Here is a 19,240-nt window from a genome sequence, read left to right on the forward strand (position 1 = left end):
ATATACACTCATGGGGTACAAAGTGGCAGTGACTGACCAGGATCAGGAAGTGCTATTAAGATTTTGGTCCTGTGTGCCGCAGCTGTAAAAAGGTGAATACCATGGAACAGGATTGAAAACAAAACTGGCAAGATCATAATGCAAATGCACTTTGACTACTGGCATTTAATCTGATAAAGGATACTGTAGAAGTGAAAAGGGCTCAGAAATGGGCAACCCAAATGATCCCCTGTGAGGAAAGCTTAAAACATTTGGGAGCTTTGTTTTAGGGAAAGGACGAGTAATGAAGGACATGATAGAGGTACAGTGGTACCTCGGGTTAAGAACTTAATTCATTCCGGAGGTCCATTCTTAATTTGAAACTGTTCTTAACCTGAGACACCACTTTAGCTAATGGGGCCTCCCGCTGCCGCCGGAGCACGATTTCTGTTCTCATCCTGAAGCAAAGTTCTTAACCCGAGGTACTGTTTCTGGGTTAGCAGAGTCTGTAACCTGAAGTGTCTGTAACCCGAGGTACCACTGTATATCAAATTATGTATGGGGTGGAGAAAGTTTTCTTTACTAGAACTTGCAGACATTTCATGAAGCAGAAGGGTGGGAGATTCAAAATGGAATACTTCTTCACACCACAAAAACTGGGGAATATGGTTCCACAAATTGTAGTGTTGTCCACAAACTTGGGTGGGTTTAAGTTGGCGATCAGACCAATTCATGAGAGTTAAGGTTACCAAGGCTAACGTTGGACCTTCCCTGTCAGAGGCAATATCCCAAGTGGTGAGGGAGGCTGCCTAACAGTCCTGCTTGCAGGCTTTCCTTAGGTTGGCCAATGTGAGAACAGAATGCTGGACTGGATGGGTCCTTGGTCTGATCCTGCAGCCAGGCTCTTATGGTCTTAGAGATGCTTGCGGCTGGCATTGACTCTTATGTACCTTTGCCATTTGCTCTTCTGTTTCAGGCAGCAAAATGTTTGGGGCCAATCCTGCCTTGCACCTTTTTAGGGCAGAAAAAAGAGTAAAGGGTATTTACCAGTCTTGAAACTGAGTTCATCAAGCTCTTGACCTTCATAGTCATACAATGCCCGTACTCTAACTTCCATCGTAGGGGGTGTATCGTCATCAAATGGATTTGTTTCTGCTGGAGCATCATTGGATGAAAAAGGATTGTTGGTCTCCTCATCGGACCAGTCCGCAGAGTAACTTTGGTTTTTCTCCGAGCTGCTAACACTAAACACACGGAAAAATTCTGTTAGCTTCCCTGATACAAGTAGCTTGGCAGGAGGTGTGATATCAATTCTAGATACCCCACCCCTTGCCAAGCTACTTCTGGGCACCTGCTTAGCAATGCTGTGCTTTGCCCCTTTTCACATCGCAGTGCCCTTAGAGACAATAAGAGTGAACATAGAGGTTATGGACCACCAAGAGAAACATCAAGGCCAACATGTTCATTTGAGGGGGAAACGTGAAACGGTGAGAAAGGGGAGGGGGGAACACCTAGTGAGCACAGCCAGTAGCAAAGATCCAGCAGTAGTTTCAAAGCACATGACCACAGTTAATATTTGTGGAACCAGTGAAGGAAAACCAACCAGAAAACAAAACAGTGACAGAGCATTGGGAGGTTAGTCGGGCGGGTTTGCAACAAAATAACCGTTCAACAAGGACTTCATGCATTGTGCAACATAAGGCTTTTGTAGAAACCCGGAGTTGGAAACCCTGGATAGGAAAAGTGTAAGTATAAAAAACAGTTTGAGAACCGTCTTTCACCAACTTTTTGATTTTATTGTCCTCCTTTTCACTGACAGTACTTCCAGTATCCTCTTCATCTTCAAAGGGATTGTAACTTGACTGAACTGACTGCACTGTGTCACCCGGAACACTAACACTGCTATTTGGGAGAGAAAAATCATGAAGGTGACCCTGCCATTTCACGGAGTCAATATACATGCAATTAAGAACAGAGCCATGCACATCCTTCTCTTTGGATGGCTTACCTTCCCAACACTTACTTAAAACTGAAACACGTCTCCCCTTCTGCCAAAGCCATTTCCAACTTATTTCGCTACAGAGACACTTCAGATTCCGTGTCACAAGTGCCACTATAGAAGCTAGCCTAGGATCCCAGTTTCTGAGCATATAATGCTTAGCAATAAGAATGGATACATTGATTCTGATTCACATCAAATCGTAGTTAGCGCTAGCCAGGGAAGTATGGAGTGCACAATGTGGGCCGTGCACTCCAAATCAGTCTTGATAGCAAGGACTCTAAAAAGTACAGCAATTAATACCATTTTAAAGGTTACAGTGCATGTTTACATTCCGAAGTCACTTACCAATCAGACAAGCCCATCTTGTGGAAAATGAGAAAAAATTAACATTAAAACCAAAAGATGAACAAATAAAACAAACTATCAAAACGTTCCACAATTTTCTATGTTGGTGAATCAGGAAGTAGAATGGAAAATAAAACGTATGGATGTCCTGACTTCCTGTCGGCTGCAGGAGCCATTTCGGACGCGGATTTAGCCTCTTGGGGAAAATCCGAGCTTAGCAGAAGACTGGAGTTTCACGAGCGCACTGTGAGCTCCGGTAAAAAACCCAAAAGGGAGTTTTGGGTCTGGGGACCCAGCAGCACCCCTGGCGTATCTCCCCAAAGGCAGACGGACCCGTAAAAAGGTTCGGAAACCCGAGGGGATGGAGGCGCGGGTGAAAGGGGGTCTACTCGCTACTTCTGCTGAGTGAAACCTCTAGTTCCGATGGCAAAAGGCAGCTGACATTTCCCGACATTAAAAGATAATCCGAAGGCAAGTGGAGAAAATTTGGACTTATTTGGCAAAAGAAGGAATTCGGAGAGCTTTTGAGACGCAAACAGGGAGTCCGTCTCACTGCTGACGAGAAAATGACGCATTAAGTTTTCTACTACAAAACTGAAAGTATATCAGTGCTTTAGCTACAAACCGGAGACAAGTGGCTATAATAGCTAGCCCCCATCAGCCCTTTGGGGAAGGGGGGAAATAGCTATATAAAGACACTCAGAAGAATTGAAAGTTTGTTTCAGTGTTGCAACAAAAAGTTACGGGATTAAGAAACAGCTTGAAAGCACTGAGGGGGGTGGAAACCCTGGCGGCTTTGGCGAAAGTGACTGGATAATGGAAATGGAGAAAGACTAACAAACCAGCATTCTGCCGCTATAATTTCCCAAAGGGCTTGAATAAGAGACTTGCCCGTGAAATTTACTTTTTATTTCTGGACGTGCAATATTTGTTGCTTGATCCTGACGCATTGGGAGACGCGGCTTTAAATCTGAGGGAACTGAGATCTGCTGGTGTACACTGATATCATTACTGAGGATTAGGTCATTGAAGAGACCGAAGAGGGGGGTTCTTTAATAATTTTGGATCCTGAGGACTATTTTTTTATTGGTGGTTGTGACTTTAAGAATTGGATTAGGCTGAATGGGCAGCTGAAGAGAACAGACAGGAGGAATTCAAAACAGGAAGAGCCCAGAATAGACATTGCAGAGATACTGGCAGATATTCGGAAAGATATAAAAGATACTGAAAAAATCTTGGATAGTAAATTTGATAAAATGGATAGAAAAATTGATAAATCAGTGGCAGAATTAAAAGGCCAATTGGGAGAGGTAAGGATAAAGACCCAAGCCCTGGAGGAGACGGTGAAGAAAACAGTGATCCCTCTTGTTGTTCTGGCTTCTGAGATTCAGAATATTTTTTTCTTGTTTTCCTCCTCCAAAAACTAGGTGTGTCTTGTGGTCTGGTGCGTCTTATAGAGCGAAAAATACGGTAATTTGTATACAGGAAACACATGTGGCAAAAAAACATGAAAGAATTCTTAAAAATAAAAGACTAGGGAAGGAATATATTTCAGCAGATGACAGTAAAGAAAGAGGGGTGGCCTTATATATAAAGGAAAAATATGAATCTCGTCAGATTTTTAAGGATGATAACGGAAGGATAATAGCAGTGGAAATGGTAGCACAACGGGAAAATTTAATTATGGTGGGAATCTATGCACCGAATGACAAAAAAGCGGACTTTTACAAAGAACTAGAGGAGAAGCTGTTTGATTTTATGGATCAAACAATATTAATAATGGGAGACTTTAATGGGGTAGTTTCCCCAGAGATGGATAGAACGGAAAGGAAAAAGTAACGAAACTGCCCAAAACATTTTTCACTTTGGTGGAAAATAATGATTTAATAGACACATAGAGATTAAAACACCCACTTCAGAAACAAGGCACCATATTTTTTCGCTCTATAAGACGCACCAGACCATAAGACGCACCTAGTTTTTGGAGGAGGAAAACAAGAAAAAAAATATTCTGAATCCCAGAAGCTAGAACAGCAAGAGGGAGCACTGCACAGCGATCCCTCTCACTGTTCTGGCTTCTGGGATAGCTGCACAGCCTGCATTCGCTCCATAAGACGCACACACATTTCCCCTTACTTTTTATGAGGAAAAAGTGTGTCTTATAGAGCGAAAAATACGATAGCTACTTCTCAGAACCAAATTAGAGTGCTGGTCTGATTGATTATATATGGGCTTCCAGAGATTTGGCAACGAGAATAATAAAATCTGAAATTCTTCCAAAAACTATGTCAGATCACAATGCGACAACACTGGAGTTGAAAGTTAAGGAGGAGACTTCATTTAGGTGGAGACTGAACAAGGGGTTGCTAGATAACCAGATAATATTGGGAAAAGCACAAAAGACACTGAAAGATTTAACTCTTGAGTTTAATTTAAATAAAGGAGTGGACATTAATGTGGTATGGGATGCCTCAAAGGCTATAATAAGAGGATTTTGGATACAGCAGAATTAAATTCAAAAGAGAATGAGAGAGAAGAAAAAAGAAGAGTTGTTAAAACAGATAATATGTAATGAAAAGAAATTAGCAACTAGTCCAAAAGATAGCCAAGCTAAACAAATCATAAAAATGTTGCAGACACAATTCTTGATATTGATAAACAAGAGATCGAATGGAAAGTTAAATTTTTAAACCAGAGAAGCTTCAAGTTAGCAAATAAACCAGGAAAATTGTTAGCCTGGCAACTAAAGAAGAGACAAAAGCAGAATACGATATCAAAACTAATAGTGGAAGGGAAAACAATAGAAAATCCAGGAGAAATAAGGAAGAATTTTGAAAGATTCTATAAACAATTATATAAAAAAGAAAAAGAAGATGAGGAAAAAATAGAAGAATTTCTGGAAAAGAACAGGTTGCAGAAAATTACCAATGACAAAAAGAACGAACTCAATTCCATTATTACTGTGGATGAAGTAAAAGTAGCAATAAAACAATAAATAATAGGAAAGGCACCAGGACCCGATGGCTTGACAGCCAACTACTATAAGAAATGCGTGGAACAACTGTCAGTTCCGTTAATGGAGGTAATGAATAACATTTTAATGGGGAACAAAATTCCGGAGACTTGGAAAGAAGCCCATATTACGCTAATTCCCAAACAAGACACGGACTTAAGGCAGGTGAAAAATTATAAGCCAATCTCACTCCTAAATAATTACAAATTATTCGTCAATATATTGGCAAATAGACTTAAAGATGTATTGGGAGAGGAGATTGGAAAGAACCAAACTGGGTTTCTATCTGGTAGACAGATGAAGGACAATGTTAGAAATATAATTTATATAATGGAATATCTGGACTCCAGGAGAGACAAACAAGACGCCCTAATGTTTCTGGACACTGAAAAGGCATTCGATAATGTGTCTTGGCATTTTATGAAAAGAAATTTAGAATTTATGGAGTATCAGTGAAAAAATGTTAAATGGTATTCAGGCTATTTATTCGGAACAATATGCTAAATTGATAATTAATAATAACCTCACAGACAAAATTGAGAAAACAAAGGGAACCAGACAGGGGTGCCCGCTATCGCCATTGTTATTTATAACAATACTAGAGGTCCTGTTGAAGAAAATAGAAGCAACAAAAGAAATAAAGGGGATTGGTGTAGCCTCAAAAGAATTTAAGTATAAGGTCTTTGCTGATGACGTTGTTTTGACTTTAGAACAACCTATGTCCAGTGCAATAGAAGCTTTGAAAAAGATTGAAGAGTATGGGCAATTAGCAGGCTTTAAGCTCAACAAAAATAAGACAAAAATATTAACTAAAAATTTGGACAGTAAAGAAATAGGAGAACAAAAGACAGGTATGTCGATAGAAAAAAAGTTAAAATACCTAGGAGTCTGGCTCACATCTAAGAACATAAACCTCTTTGAAGACAACTATGAAAAGGTGTGGAATGAAGTGAAGAGAGATCTGGAGATATGGACGAGAATGAAATTATCAATGATGGGTAGAATCTCAGCTATCAAAATTAATGTGTTACCAAGACTGTTGTTTTTATTGCAGACAATTCTGGTTATCAGTGGAACAAAACAATTTAACGTATGGCAAAGAAGATTGTCCAAATTTATCTGGCAGGGAAAAAAGCCAAGAATTAAATATAAAATATTGACAGATGCAAAAGAAAGAGGCGGTTTTTCCCTGCCAGATCTAAAAATTTACTACGAGGTGGCGTGTTTTTGTTGGTTGAGAGGATGGATAACCTTAGATAATTCAGATATATTGAATTTGGGGGGATTTGACAACAGATTCGGGTGGCACGCCTACCTGTGGTATGATAAGGTCAGAATGCACAGAGGGTTTTTGAATCATACTATTAGAAAATCATTGTGTGGAGCAGACATAAAACATTATCGAAACGCAAAACTCCGAGGTGGCACTCTGGGCCCTTTTACCTTGCCCTTTCCCCATTTCACATCCCTCACCGCCAGCACAGCTCTGGGCCTCCTTGAGAACTTTTGCTTGGCCAGAATGTGCCCTTGAAATGTGCTAAACCCTTTGTCTGCAGAAACCTGATGTGTAACTGCAACATAGCCTAGAGTGCCACATGCCACCCCCCCCCCATGAAGACTGCTTATGAAGAAACACAACCCTTGAGCTAAAAAAAAATAATAGATTCACTACTCCCTATCTATTACCTCAGCTGGTCAAACTTTAACTGCAAAAATCCCAGAACAACAAATCCCAGGAACAGATGCTACCTTTCAAAGCTGTACTAAAAGTTCTTTAAAGCTTGTGTTATTCCGCAGCTATACCTAGTTCTAAGCAATTTCACAAGTGAATGACCAACGCCAAATTTCTCATAACAGGTCTTATGTATAGGCACTAAGGAGACTATAGAAGGGGTGGGGAGCTTGTTTCAACACCAGTGCTCAGTTTCTTCATGGACTACCTTCCAGGACCCACAGGCAATGCATGTAACGCTTACCTTTGTACAGTAGGTTACATTCCAGCCATACCAGAGTAAAGGTTTCCACATTCACCTTGTCCATCCAGGCAAGCAAGAGGCATTAATGGCCTTCAATGACACATGTCAGGCAGGCCAGAACATCCAAGTTGGGCACAAAGCACAGCTATTAAGGGATGTGGCCAGGGGAGCAGCTTGAGGGCCAGATGGCCCCAGGCCTGAGGTTCTCTATCCCTGGATTACAGCTTTGTAAACTATATGCATTAAGATACTAGGATCTCCAATTAAACAGACCTGTAGAAGGAGGACCCAGCTTTTGAGCATGGGAATGTATTTTGTCAGGGCATACAACTTCCTGCTAGCTACTGCTCTGACTCAATATAAAACTTACCTCCATCTGTTTTCAACAAGGCCAAATGTTGAATCGATTTGTTGCAAGTCTGTTCTTTTCCACAGATTACTACTTATTTGCCTTATTCTGGAATCTAATCAAAAATTTTAAGACTCCGCTGTTTAGTTTGGTTGACAAACTGACTGCCAAAACAAGTCCTATTTATTTACTCAGATTTTAAATGAATGTATGCCTGCTTCTCTACAGTTCTGATGGGACATTAATTCCAACCCAACTTTAGCAAGAGACTGCTGAGAGTAGGGTTCTGGCTCTCCTACCCACGTTTCAAACAAACCAGAAAAAGCATGTTTTCCAGAATGTGGTGACTTCCTGGCTCTGGGAAGTTAGAGATGTTTTCAAGATATCAACCTTCCAGGGTCAATAAAAATCCCATATTCAATCTACTGCAACAGCTCCCAGTTCAGTCAGTCATTCACTTCTTCACATAGTAAAGGAGCAGGAGAGGGGCCCAGGAATAAACATGTCAGCTCAAGCCCACTCCCAATCGCTCCTTATGTGGAAATAGGTCTGAATAGAGCCTCATTTTCCAAAACTACATATTTCCAGTATAATCCAAAATAGGACCATTTGATACTTAGCAATTAGTGGTAAAAGATAATGGGCTCATGATCATGTACCTGCTGTTTTTGTTGTGCTGTGGAACTGGTTCTGTCTGGCTAATCCCCGTCAGAGTTACCCCATCTGCAGCTTTCTTCTTCTCTCTTCTACTAAGAGTGCGATTCAGATCAGCTGACCAGTCCTAGAAAATGTAAGTGAGAAAAGGCGTTTTGCATCAGCTTATTTCCAGAGACCAACCCCCATTCTTGGGTCAAAGGGGCAGTGCCCTTTGTGTGTCTTAACCCTGATTCTAGTCTTAAGTCATTCATATCTGTATTATAGCTAATAATAACTGAGGGGGTTATTGCTTTTGCTTGTTATTATGGTATGTATTTTTGAGTTTTTATATTGTAAACCACCCTGTGATCTTTGGGTGAAGGGTGGTATAAAAAGAACAACAACAAGCACCCTGTCAACCTTAGCCTGCAGATATTCATTGTCAGGGAACATAAACTGGCAAAATCTAGCAAACAAGGACAAAATGCCTTTGCCCCATGTTCCCGCTGACACAAGCTTTTTAATGTCCCACTCTATACTGTGGCTTGGGATTCCCTGGAATTGCTGAAGCTTAATCTTCCTTCTTTTCCCAGTTCAGTCAAGGCAACACTGTATTGCTGCCCAATTGGCTATGGAGAGTAAAGTTTAAGAGCCCTTATAAGCAGCACTGTAGCATAATAAACCACCTTAAGGAAATCCTTCTGTTAAGGTTCACCTGGAAATGGTCATTTCAGGACTACTTCACTCTTTGGAGAGCCCTTGTTTCCTAAACTATAGCTGATGTTAAATGCCTGAAATCAGATGAATCCAGAGTGCGAGAAGGCACTCTGCTCAATCAGCTTTTCAAATTCCCAGTCCATTTTTGTACTTCTGAATTTTAAGCAATTTCAGAGGGTTTGGCTGGGATAAATATAGTCTGACTAGACTTCCAGCTTTGGGTGGATTTTCTGCATCCCTACACTCAGTTGTCACCAAATAGTAAAGCCTCACTGTGGTCAAGGAAAGTCTTCCCTTTCAACCTCTTGGATCTTATCCTGACACTAGCAATTCTCTGTTTCAGACAGAGCAGAAGGAAGCGAAGATCTAACCCACTGTTTTCTGATCATCAGTGTATCTGTGCAGCACTTTGCAATGGTAAACCCCGCTCAAAAGGGCTTGCAGCTTTCCAGCTTCTACCGCTGCGCGTCCCTCTTTCCTCACACTAAATGCCAAAGCTCCACTATGCAGCCTTCTCTGAATCAGTGCTGCCTTACTTTTCATCCCTCTCCACACCTCCCCACTCTGGGACACCTTTTCTGGGTGCCTTGGCAGAAAGGCAGTATATAATTAAATATGAGCTAACCTAGCTTTCTGGTTTACTTTCTCAACAAAAACTCTAGCTTCTGGAAAAGCTTTGATCTCACAGCTGTTGCTTCCTCCAAACTACCTTAATTCAAATTATTTCTTAAATCCTTGGACAAAATTAAAATTCCTTAACTGAAAATTGTTTCTAAGTAGCAAAGAAAATTACATACACAGGAAGTAACCATTCATAAAAAAGCTGAAAATTGTACAAATAGATCATGTCATTTGACATGTTTTCATGACCATTTAGGCAGTCTGAGTTATAGAATTAGCTGTAAGTAAATCTGGGGAAAAACTTACTTCCTCCTTGTTGCATGAAAAATAAACAAACAATATTTGTTAGGACAGCATTTTATTTTAAGCATTTTAAAGCCTGACATTCATTAAAAAAAAGAAGAATCTTCCAGCTTAGAGTTTAAAGCAAAAAATTTAAATGCAAACAAATTAGAACAGTAGAACCGATGGGAAAACAAGCTATAACATCACATCTGTAACATGTAATTTCCATTTTGGATAGTGCTTCACAATTGCATACCCAACACAGAATACATACAGAACATATATTAGTATAATTTACTTCTGAGTGTTTACTCAGAAGTAGGCCTGATTGTATTCAGTGGAGTTTACTCTGGGTAAGTGTGCAAAAGATTGAAGCCTTAAGTTTAAATGCATTTTCCAGCTTTATTCCAACAGGAAGAAGAATACTAGAAATACTGAAGAGTATTTTATCAATCCAGCTAATTTTAAATAATGTTTTAAACATTGGTTTACTTTTGTAACCCGCCCTGGGGCCTTAGGGCAAAGGTGGGTAATAAATTATAATAATTTCAAAATGGAATTTTTAAAGTGCAATTGTGGTTGAGTCCAGGCAAGATAAATCCATAGTTCTCTTGCCAGAAATGTAAATATCTGCAACTACATAACCTTCCTACAACAGTCTTTTAAAAAAATTAGCATAAAGCAATGTTAAATTGCTATTTGCATATTCTAGCTCACAATGAAAAAACATTACCAAGGCAGTAATAATTTGCTAATATTATCCTGATAGCACATGGCAGCACTTTGATTTCTTATATGCTTTTTTCACATAGGGTCTTTGGTAAAAAGATTTGGTTTAGCTTACACTGAATGCTATAATGCATTTGTATTGGAAGCCATTTAAAAAGGACATAGATTTCACACCTCTTTAAAACAAAACAGCAACATGAGGATAATATTTCACTTATTTCATTCCTAGTGTATTCTTCCAAATAGGAACATGAGCCAAACATGATCAAGATTCCGAAGGAGAATCTCTCAACTGGCTAAGTCACAACCTGAACCATAAAACTGCTGGTTAATTCTGAATACAGAAACGTTACAACAGTGGTTTCCTTTTGCCCACCAGTCCCTTCTATGGTACCTGGCAAATGTCCAGTAATTATTATTTCAACATTACTATTCTTACTCAGTTCCTCTTTGCACTAGCATAGCCTCTCTTCCACTGAACATGCCTCCTTCAACATACCCACATCTCCCTGGATGACAGCCACCCTCCTCCCATCCATTCCAAAGAGAGGAGTCACCAAAAGCTTCCCTCTGTGAGAGTGTGGAAGCCGGGGCAGATGGAGGTGCCTTTTCCCCCATTGAGGGGGGGCATGGCAGCACCATTTTGTGGTCCCACCAGGAAAAGGCTGCAAGAGAAAAGGCTGCAGCACCATTTTGTGGTCCCACCAGGAAAAGGCTGCAAGAGAAGATCAAGTCCTTACCTCAAACTGGGGCCAGTTCATGGACATGCCTGGACCATGATTAGCTCTAAACCATCTCAGATCTTCAACAGTGTCTGCTGCTTTGATGTTCTGCTCCAATTCACGATAGATATTTTTATAGCTGTTAAGTAATACATGCTGATTTAGAAGTTGCAATGAGCAAATCAGAAAAGTTTCAGCTATACAATGTTTTGCCTAGGTATTATTACATAACGTCTGCTTGAAGTTCGGTACAATACAGACATGTAGTAGATAGAAAGAGGAGTAATACCTTTTTAATCAGATCTATAAACAGCTGATGAATATTTTCATACCACTGTTTTAGCAAAAAATATTAACCTTTTATGTGCAGTTAAACATATTCATCATCAGCTAAAAGAGAGAAAGCTTTGTTGCTTCAACCCATATTAGTCAATCTGGATGAAAAACACAAACCAGATCAACTGTAAAATTTGTGCAAACTTTATTGTGAGAGTATTTCCCAAGGACAAGGTGAATTCTGTTATTAGATCTGCACATCTACTAGGCATTTCACTGTAGCACCAACAGACTTACTATTTGGTATTACTACTTAAATACGAACTAGCAAAGAGAAACATTTGACAAATGTTTAACACACAGGCTGGTTTTTTTTACTAACAAGGGGATTGGGTCAGTGCTTGCACTACTGCACTGCACACTTCAGTGATAAAACTGAGTCTAGCAACATACCTGCATCCACTTTAGTCTGATAACTGAGGGGGAGAAAAATCCTAAAAATAAGAAGTTAACTTCATAGTTTAATCAAGTAATAATAAGCAAAAAAAAAAATCTGGTCATGTGTTTTAGCTGTTAAACATATTTTCTAGAGGTGTATAAGCAGCTGATCAATAATATTTGGAAAAAACGCTTTGAAGCTGGGTGTGAGCAAGGGCATCTTTCAGTGACCAACTGTATTTATAAGTACCGTATTTTTCGCCCTATAGGACACACCATCCCATAAAGCGCACCTAGTTTTTTGGGGGGGAAATAAAGGAAAAGCCCGAGCTACCCCCGACCCCAGCCCCCAGAACAGGCAACTCTCCGCAAGCTGTGGGAGCCCGGCGCCTGGCTCCCGCGGCTTGCAGAGAGCTGCATGAAGTCTGGGTGCGCTGAGCTAAACGCGCCCAGGCTTCAGCATGCAGGAAACTCTCCGCAAGCCGTGGGAGCCCAGCGCCGGGCTCCCGAGCTTTGCGGAGAGCTGCGCGAAGCCTGCATTCGCCCCATAGGACGCACACACATTTCCCCTTCATTTTTGGAGGGGGAAAAGTGTGTCCTATAGGGCGAAAAATACGGTATTTAAGAGTTTAATTTCTTTAACTACCTGTCTTTGGGGATAGGGTAGGTTGTATATAACACTATCATACAATTGGTTTTTCCTTCCTGGAAAGATTAGTGCTGTGTCTAAGCGTGTTAGAAGCTATATGGAATTATTCCGTTTTGCAGCCAGTACTTCACCACTAACAATCATGAAGACAGAAAGAGGCTGACGGCAGGAGGAGTTGGATTTTTTTTAGAGGAAATACCCTCTACCCCAGGCATAGGCAAACTCGGCCCTCCAGATGTTTTGGGACTACAATTCCCATAATCCCTGACCACTGGTCCTGTTAGCTAGGGATGATGGGAGTTGTAGTCCCAAAACATCTGGAGGGCTGAGTTTGCCTATGCCTGCTCTACCCTCCCATTATCATAAACTCACTCAAGTTGATCTTTACAACCATCTAACTGATCTATTAAAAGCCTTTAGAACATCACCATGCTTAAGTTTTAAAATTATTTTAATTACTTTAGTAAAGGTACTTTAATAAAATACTCTGTCTACCTATATCTCCCACACAGGGGATTCACCTTTGGGTTGTATTTGTTTAAAACCGATCTTAATATTCTATAAATAAACTACTGTAACTCATTCTTGGACCTTGGGGTGAAGGGTGGGGTAATAAACAAACAAACAAACAAACCTTTGGGGAATGTTATGAGGATAAAATTTGGGGTAAACCATCATCATAATGTTATAAAGCATATGTATTTAATACTATTTATCATTATTGTATTTATTTCTGTTTTATTATTTATTATTTAATAAGCCTGTTAGTATTAACACTCTAAACTAAAATAAATCACATTAATATTTTCCATTCTGTTCCCAGCTTGTCAACATCATGGTTTCTTTCAAAAAGTGCTAACAAAACTACGGGCGGGTGAGCCCTTTTTGGAAGCTCCTTCTCTTTCACAAAGGAGGGTTACACCCATGACGGTGCATGCTTCCTAAGAAAACTTTTTTTTTTCTTATTGAATCTTCAAATTTATGCAGATTTAACCAAATCAAATTTATGCAGATTTAACCAAATCAACTAAGATCTCTCTAAATAAAACACTAAGAGAAAAATCACTGGTAGCTTTTAAAATGAAGCCAGTCACAATCACTAGCTTGTGAAAATCACAACAAGGTTAGTGTCTTCCTAAAGCCCTCTTCAGAAGTCAGTAAATTCAACAGAAAAATGTTTAGATATAGGTTATGTCACCCCAATTCTATATTCTTTAAATCGTGAACGATGCTAGCATAATTTACTGTTTTACTGTTTCACACGAATACAACTTTGGGATGCAATGGCTTTCATCTTACACATTTACCCTGGAACAGTAGACAAGTCAAGATGTTTCTGAACTTCCAACAACACTTCTCGGAAGAAACGGATACGTCTTTCCTCAAACTGCTGGCACTGCTCAAAAACCTGCTCCATGTTTTCCATATATTGAGGTGTGGCATTGTCCAGGTCTTTCAGAGCCTTTTCATACTTTTCTCTCGTCTTAAAGACAAAACAAACAAACAAATCCAAATCAGATCAGCTAATTGGGGAACTTGGTCTGACCAAGCTGGCTATGGCACAGGCAAGACTAACCTTGCTGCACTGGATTGCTCACAGGTGACCCGAAAGAGCTAAGCTAAGGTTAGGTCTACAGGTGGATGCCACTAAGATATCCTGGCTCAAGTTTGGCAACCTGTCTCCCATTAGTAAAGGGACCCCTGACAATTAGGTCCAGTCATGGCCGACTCTGGGGTTGCGGCGCTCATCTCGCTTTATTGGCTGAGGGAGCCGGCGTACAGTTTCCGGGTCATGTGGCCAGCATGACTAAGCCGCTTCTGGCAAACCAGAGCAGTGCACGGAAACGCAATTTACCTTCCCGCCGGAGCGGTACCTATTTATCTACTTGCATTTTGACGTGCTTTCGAACTGCTAGGTTGGCAGGAGCTGGGACTGAGCAACGGGAGCTCACCCTGTCATGGGGATTCAAACCACCGACCTTCTGATCGGCAAGTCCTAGACTCTGTGGTTTAACCCACAGCACCACCCGTGTCCGATTAGCACAGTCTCTGGCTGTGTGATAAAGTATCTATAGCCCTTCATCCTGTATCATCATTCTCTTTCCACCATGTGAACCGACTATCTTTGTGTTTCTAAGTCTTTTCTTGCTGCTCTTTCCTTTGCAGAGTGTAAGCCATGTTTAACATGTGGTCTTTTTCTATGCTAATGGAAGTGGGTAACTTTGGAAGCAACTTAGAAGGGGGAATTTGAAAGGTCTAACAGACTATCTATTTCCATGCTTTCCTTTGCTGCATGTTCTGTGCTTTCAAATCTCTGCTGGGGCTCTCTCACCAAAGAACTGTTGGAGCACTCTCAGACGTGCAATACGTAGTTCATTCACACACAAAAAATGCCACTGGCATTATCTAGAATGCAACAGGAAGAGAAGAACACCTCATACAATGGAACAGCAAAGTGAGAGTGAAAGTGTGCACATGTATGCTCCAAATACCCTAATTTGAATAGAATAAGGATACTAATAAGATGAGACAGAAGGTGACAATTTTTTACGCTTGTGCTGGGATCACTTATACCTAGTAGTATTTCCATTTTTCCACCTGGAAGAAATGCTTGCAACGTCCCATGTTCAGAGTAACACACAGTTTACCTTAAGCACATCCTGTTTACTTTTATCAACTTTGTCCTGCAGTTTCTTCAGCTGTTCTGGATTCAGGGCTGGGTCAGCTTTGCTATTAGTCTCTCTGGATACGGCCAGCTTTTCTTCCTTGCAGGCTACATGATATGCTTTCTTAGCAGCTTCGACCTAAGTGACATGTTTTAACAATAATTTCATCTTTGTACAGCATCACTATAAGCACCCACCATAGATTAGAAAGTTTGAGGGAGGGGAAATATTGTTGTAGGACTCAAGGAGGTATCAAAATATCTTTAGATAACTGGATCATTATATTGCTGAAAAGTACAGTGATTGCATACTTTTGTGTACAGTGAGCCAAATAAATACCCTTTCCCACATTACACATGTGAAGAGGTCCTTGTGTAGTTAACACAGCCCTGTTACTGGTCCATCATGAGGTAGCCACTGGCCCTGTCCCTGGATACCCAAAAGGCAGTATATATGTTTGCAGGGGGAAAGCATATGTGAGCAGATACCCTCCAAGCATCCCCGCAGCACAGAAACAACGGAGAATTGTTGGCTCATGCAAGACGGAAATGAGACTTCCAATCTACAGATACAACAAAAACTTGTAGTCAAGGACTTAAGCACATGTTTGGCTCTCTGTGGCTTTAAGACCAGAGGGAAATGAGCACTGGCCGCAATTTTCCTAGAGAGTGAGAAAAACAGCAGTGGAGCCAACTGCTGCAACATTACTCCATTACTGACTTTCGCTCTCACCAGGAGGAAAGAAGCGATTCTTGAAGAAGGTACAGGGCCCTGCTGCATTCTCCAATCAAGAAACAGCACACTATGGGCAGGGGAAAAGAGGAAAATAGAGGGAGAACTGGATGCAAGGATGTCCTTCTGCAACATTCAGTTCTTCCTAGAAAGAGATCAACAGTCAAGCCTACTGTGTCTCTCTGCTTCAAAGACCAGAAAGCAAGGAGGGGACATGATCAACAGTGGAGTGGGCTCTCTCAGAAGGTGGCAGACTCTCCATCACTGGAGGTTTTTAAGCACAGGTTGAATGGTCATCTGTCCTGGATGCTTTAGCTGAGATTCCTGCATTGCAGGGGGTTGGACTAGATGACCCTTGGGGTCCCTTCCAACACTTTAATTCTATGGTTCTATGTGAAAGCACCCAATGCAGCATGGATACAAGAGCACGGAGAGGTGGAATAGTGGACAAAGTTGCATGGAACACCCAGTACATAACAATCACTTACCTCTTTTAGCTTTTTGGCCCATGGTTTCTGAGCTTTCCTAAATCCATCTTCAGCTTCTTTGGTTTCCTTAAATCCACCCATTATTTGCTTGTGAAATGCCTCCTTCTGCCAGTTCTTTATCTTTTCGAAGTCTTCATTCATTAGGGCACTTTTTACTTCTATGTGTAGTTCACTCACCTTTTCGGCCTCAGACATAAATGCATGCCAAGCCTTTTCAACGGTACCATACTGGGGCCCTGATCACAAAGATGGGGAAAAAGCAGCAAATGAAGTCATTTTTCTCACACTATCCTGAGTTTTTAAGGGAGGCTTCCTCAACCTCGGCCCTCCGGATGCTTTGAGACTACAATTCCCACCACCCCTGAACATTGGTCCTGCTAGCTAGGGATCATGGGAGTTGTAGGCCAAAAACATCTGGAGGGCCGAGGTTGAGGAAGCCTGGACTATAGTGACTACATTCACTTCACAATAAAGCAGTTAATGGTTTACTGTGAACATACAGAGGCCTGACAACACCTAGTGTGTCTATTGTGGTTCCCCAGAACAAGCCAGGGGGTCCTTAACACACCATCTGAGACCATGCAAAGAGGCTGAAAGGCAGGAGGATGGTCAATGCCTTCTAGATCACCCACCAAGATTTCAGTAACACAGGCTAGGTCAGTTCTTTCAATCAGGATCAAACCCTGTATGACAAATCCTATAACACCAACCTGGTATTAAGCAGCAACGCCATAACACTGGTTAGATAAACTTAAATACTCTTTAATTATCGATCCCTGAATCAGGGAACCCTTTGTTCCAAGGATATAACAGGTATATATTTTTAGGTACCCATTATGATTGAACCTGCATTCACTCTATTTTTCTCTCTTAAACCTTCTTAGAAATCAAGTCCAGGACCTATATTTGTGTTTTTCATAACTTGTTGGGTTCTATTATTTCACCTTTTTAAAATAGAGGGCTAATTTAATTAAGGATAGCTAGACTCAAGTAAATTACCAAATCGCTTGTGTTAAAAAAAAGTTAGGTAGATTTTGAAATCTGGACAAACAGCTACACACTGACATTTTGAAAAAGGATGGTATCCAGGGTTACTGCACTTTTTTCAGTGCTTCCTACTAACCCGCTAATATCTCCTAAGTAATTAAGTAGACTTGCACACTGCCATCGATACAGAAAACATAAACATGCAAAATAGACAAAAGTTCCCTTTACCCTTTTCTACAAGTTGTCTCCACCTTTTCGCCCATTCAGTGAGCTGCTGTGCATAGCCCTTTTCTATCCTTGCACGCTCATGAATGCAGTTCATCAGATCACTGCAAAGTCTATGACCATCATCAATGCGTTTCACTGTCCGCTTATAGTTTCCAACCTAAAAAGAGAGACAGAAACATTTATATAAACACATCAACGGCAACAAATCCAACCTCTTATTTAAAATGGAAGCCAATTGTTTTTCTGTTCCTAGAAACGTGACAACTATTCTTAGGTTAATTACAAAAATGAAACTTGTACTGAAAATCAGTTTGCAATGCCAATCACAAGTAATCAAATACTATTAAATGACCATAATTCTGAATACAGTGAAATATTTCCTAAATACATTTGGTATGCACCAAGGAGTCAAGATTTGAAAGAATTCCAATTTTTAGCTATAAGCAATCTTGCTGCACTTGATGTGTTAAAAAGGTAGGCATTTTCTTATCTAAGTAACACCTGGTATCAATTAAGAAAGCCAGCTTAAAGTACCATAATAATAATAATAATAATAATAATTAAAAAAAAAAAAAATTATTTATATCCCGCCCTCCCCAGCCGAAGCCGGGCTCAGGGCGGCTAACAACATTCAAATAATCAAACAATCAAATACAACAACATTCTAAAAATATTTCACTATAAAAATTAATTAAAATCAAGTTGATGGCAACCATTAAGCAAAACTCTGTGCAGGTTACCAGAGGAGGGAGTCAGGCTGCGCCCTGACCAAAGGCCTGGTGGAACAACTCTGTCTTGCAGGCCCTGCGGAAAGATGTCAGGTCCCGCAGGGCCCTAGTCTCTTGTGACAGAGCGTTCCACCAGATTGGAGCCGCAGCCGAGAAGGCCCTGGCTCTAGTTGAGGCCAGCCTAACCTCTCTGAGGCCTGGGACCTTCAGGATGTTTTTATTTGCAGACCGTAGGTTTCTTTGTGGGGCATACCAGGAGAGGCGGTCCCGTAGGTACGAGGGTCCTAGGCCGTATAGGGCTTTAAAGGTTAAAACCAGCACCTTAAACCTGATCCTGTACTCCACCGGGAGCCAGTGCAGCTGATATAGCACCGGATGAATGTGGTCTCGCAGCGAAGACCCCATAAGGAGTCTCGCCGCGGCATTCTGCACCCGCTGGAGTTTCTGGGTCAGTCTCAAGGGCAGCCCCACGTAGAGCGAGTTACAATAATCCAGTCTGGAGGTGACCGTCGCATGGATCACAGTGGCTAGGTCAGGGCGAGAGAGATAAGGAGCCAACTGCTTAGCTTGGCGGAGATGAAAAAATGCCGCCTTTGTTATAGCTGTAATCTGCGCCTCCATAGAGAGGGAGGTATCGAAGATTACACCCAAACTCTTAACGGATGGTGCTGGCA

At 41.0% G+C, this 19,240-nt stretch overlaps 1 protein-coding gene across 3 annotated transcripts in view; it reads right to left on the bottom strand.

Moving 5' to 3' along the window:
* Window positions 1-19,240, bottom strand: part of PACSIN2 (protein kinase C and casein kinase substrate in neurons 2) — a 52,902-nt gene that overhangs the window by 2,710 nt on the left and 30,952 nt on the right. Inside the window, exons 3-10 of one of the 3 annotated variants that reach the window (XM_083615818.1) lie at window positions 17,839-17,995; window positions 16,624-16,859; window positions 15,386-15,541; window positions 14,045-14,220; window positions 11,393-11,513; window positions 8,324-8,445; window positions 1,765-1,878; window positions 1,027-1,223 (exon numbers count right to left, since the gene is read on the bottom strand). In XM_083615818.1, coding sequence (XP_083471944.1) covers window positions 1,027-1,223; window positions 1,765-1,878; window positions 8,324-8,445; window positions 11,393-11,513; window positions 14,045-14,220; window positions 15,386-15,541; window positions 16,624-16,859; window positions 17,839-17,995 — 1,279 coding nt within the window. Of the gene's footprint in view, window positions 1-1,026; window positions 1,224-1,764; window positions 1,882-8,323; window positions 8,446-11,392; window positions 11,514-14,044; window positions 14,221-15,385; window positions 15,542-16,623; window positions 16,860-17,838; window positions 17,996-19,240 lie in introns of all 3 variants that reach the window. The other 2 variants (XM_083615817.1, XM_083615819.1) reach the window with 2 other exon arrangements.

This window comes from Podarcis filfolensis, assembly GCF_964270895.1.
Source record: "Podarcis filfolensis genome assembly, chromosome: 5".
In the NCBI taxonomy this organism is placed as follows: domain Eukaryota; kingdom Metazoa; phylum Chordata; class Lepidosauria; order Squamata; family Lacertidae; genus Podarcis; species Podarcis filfolensis.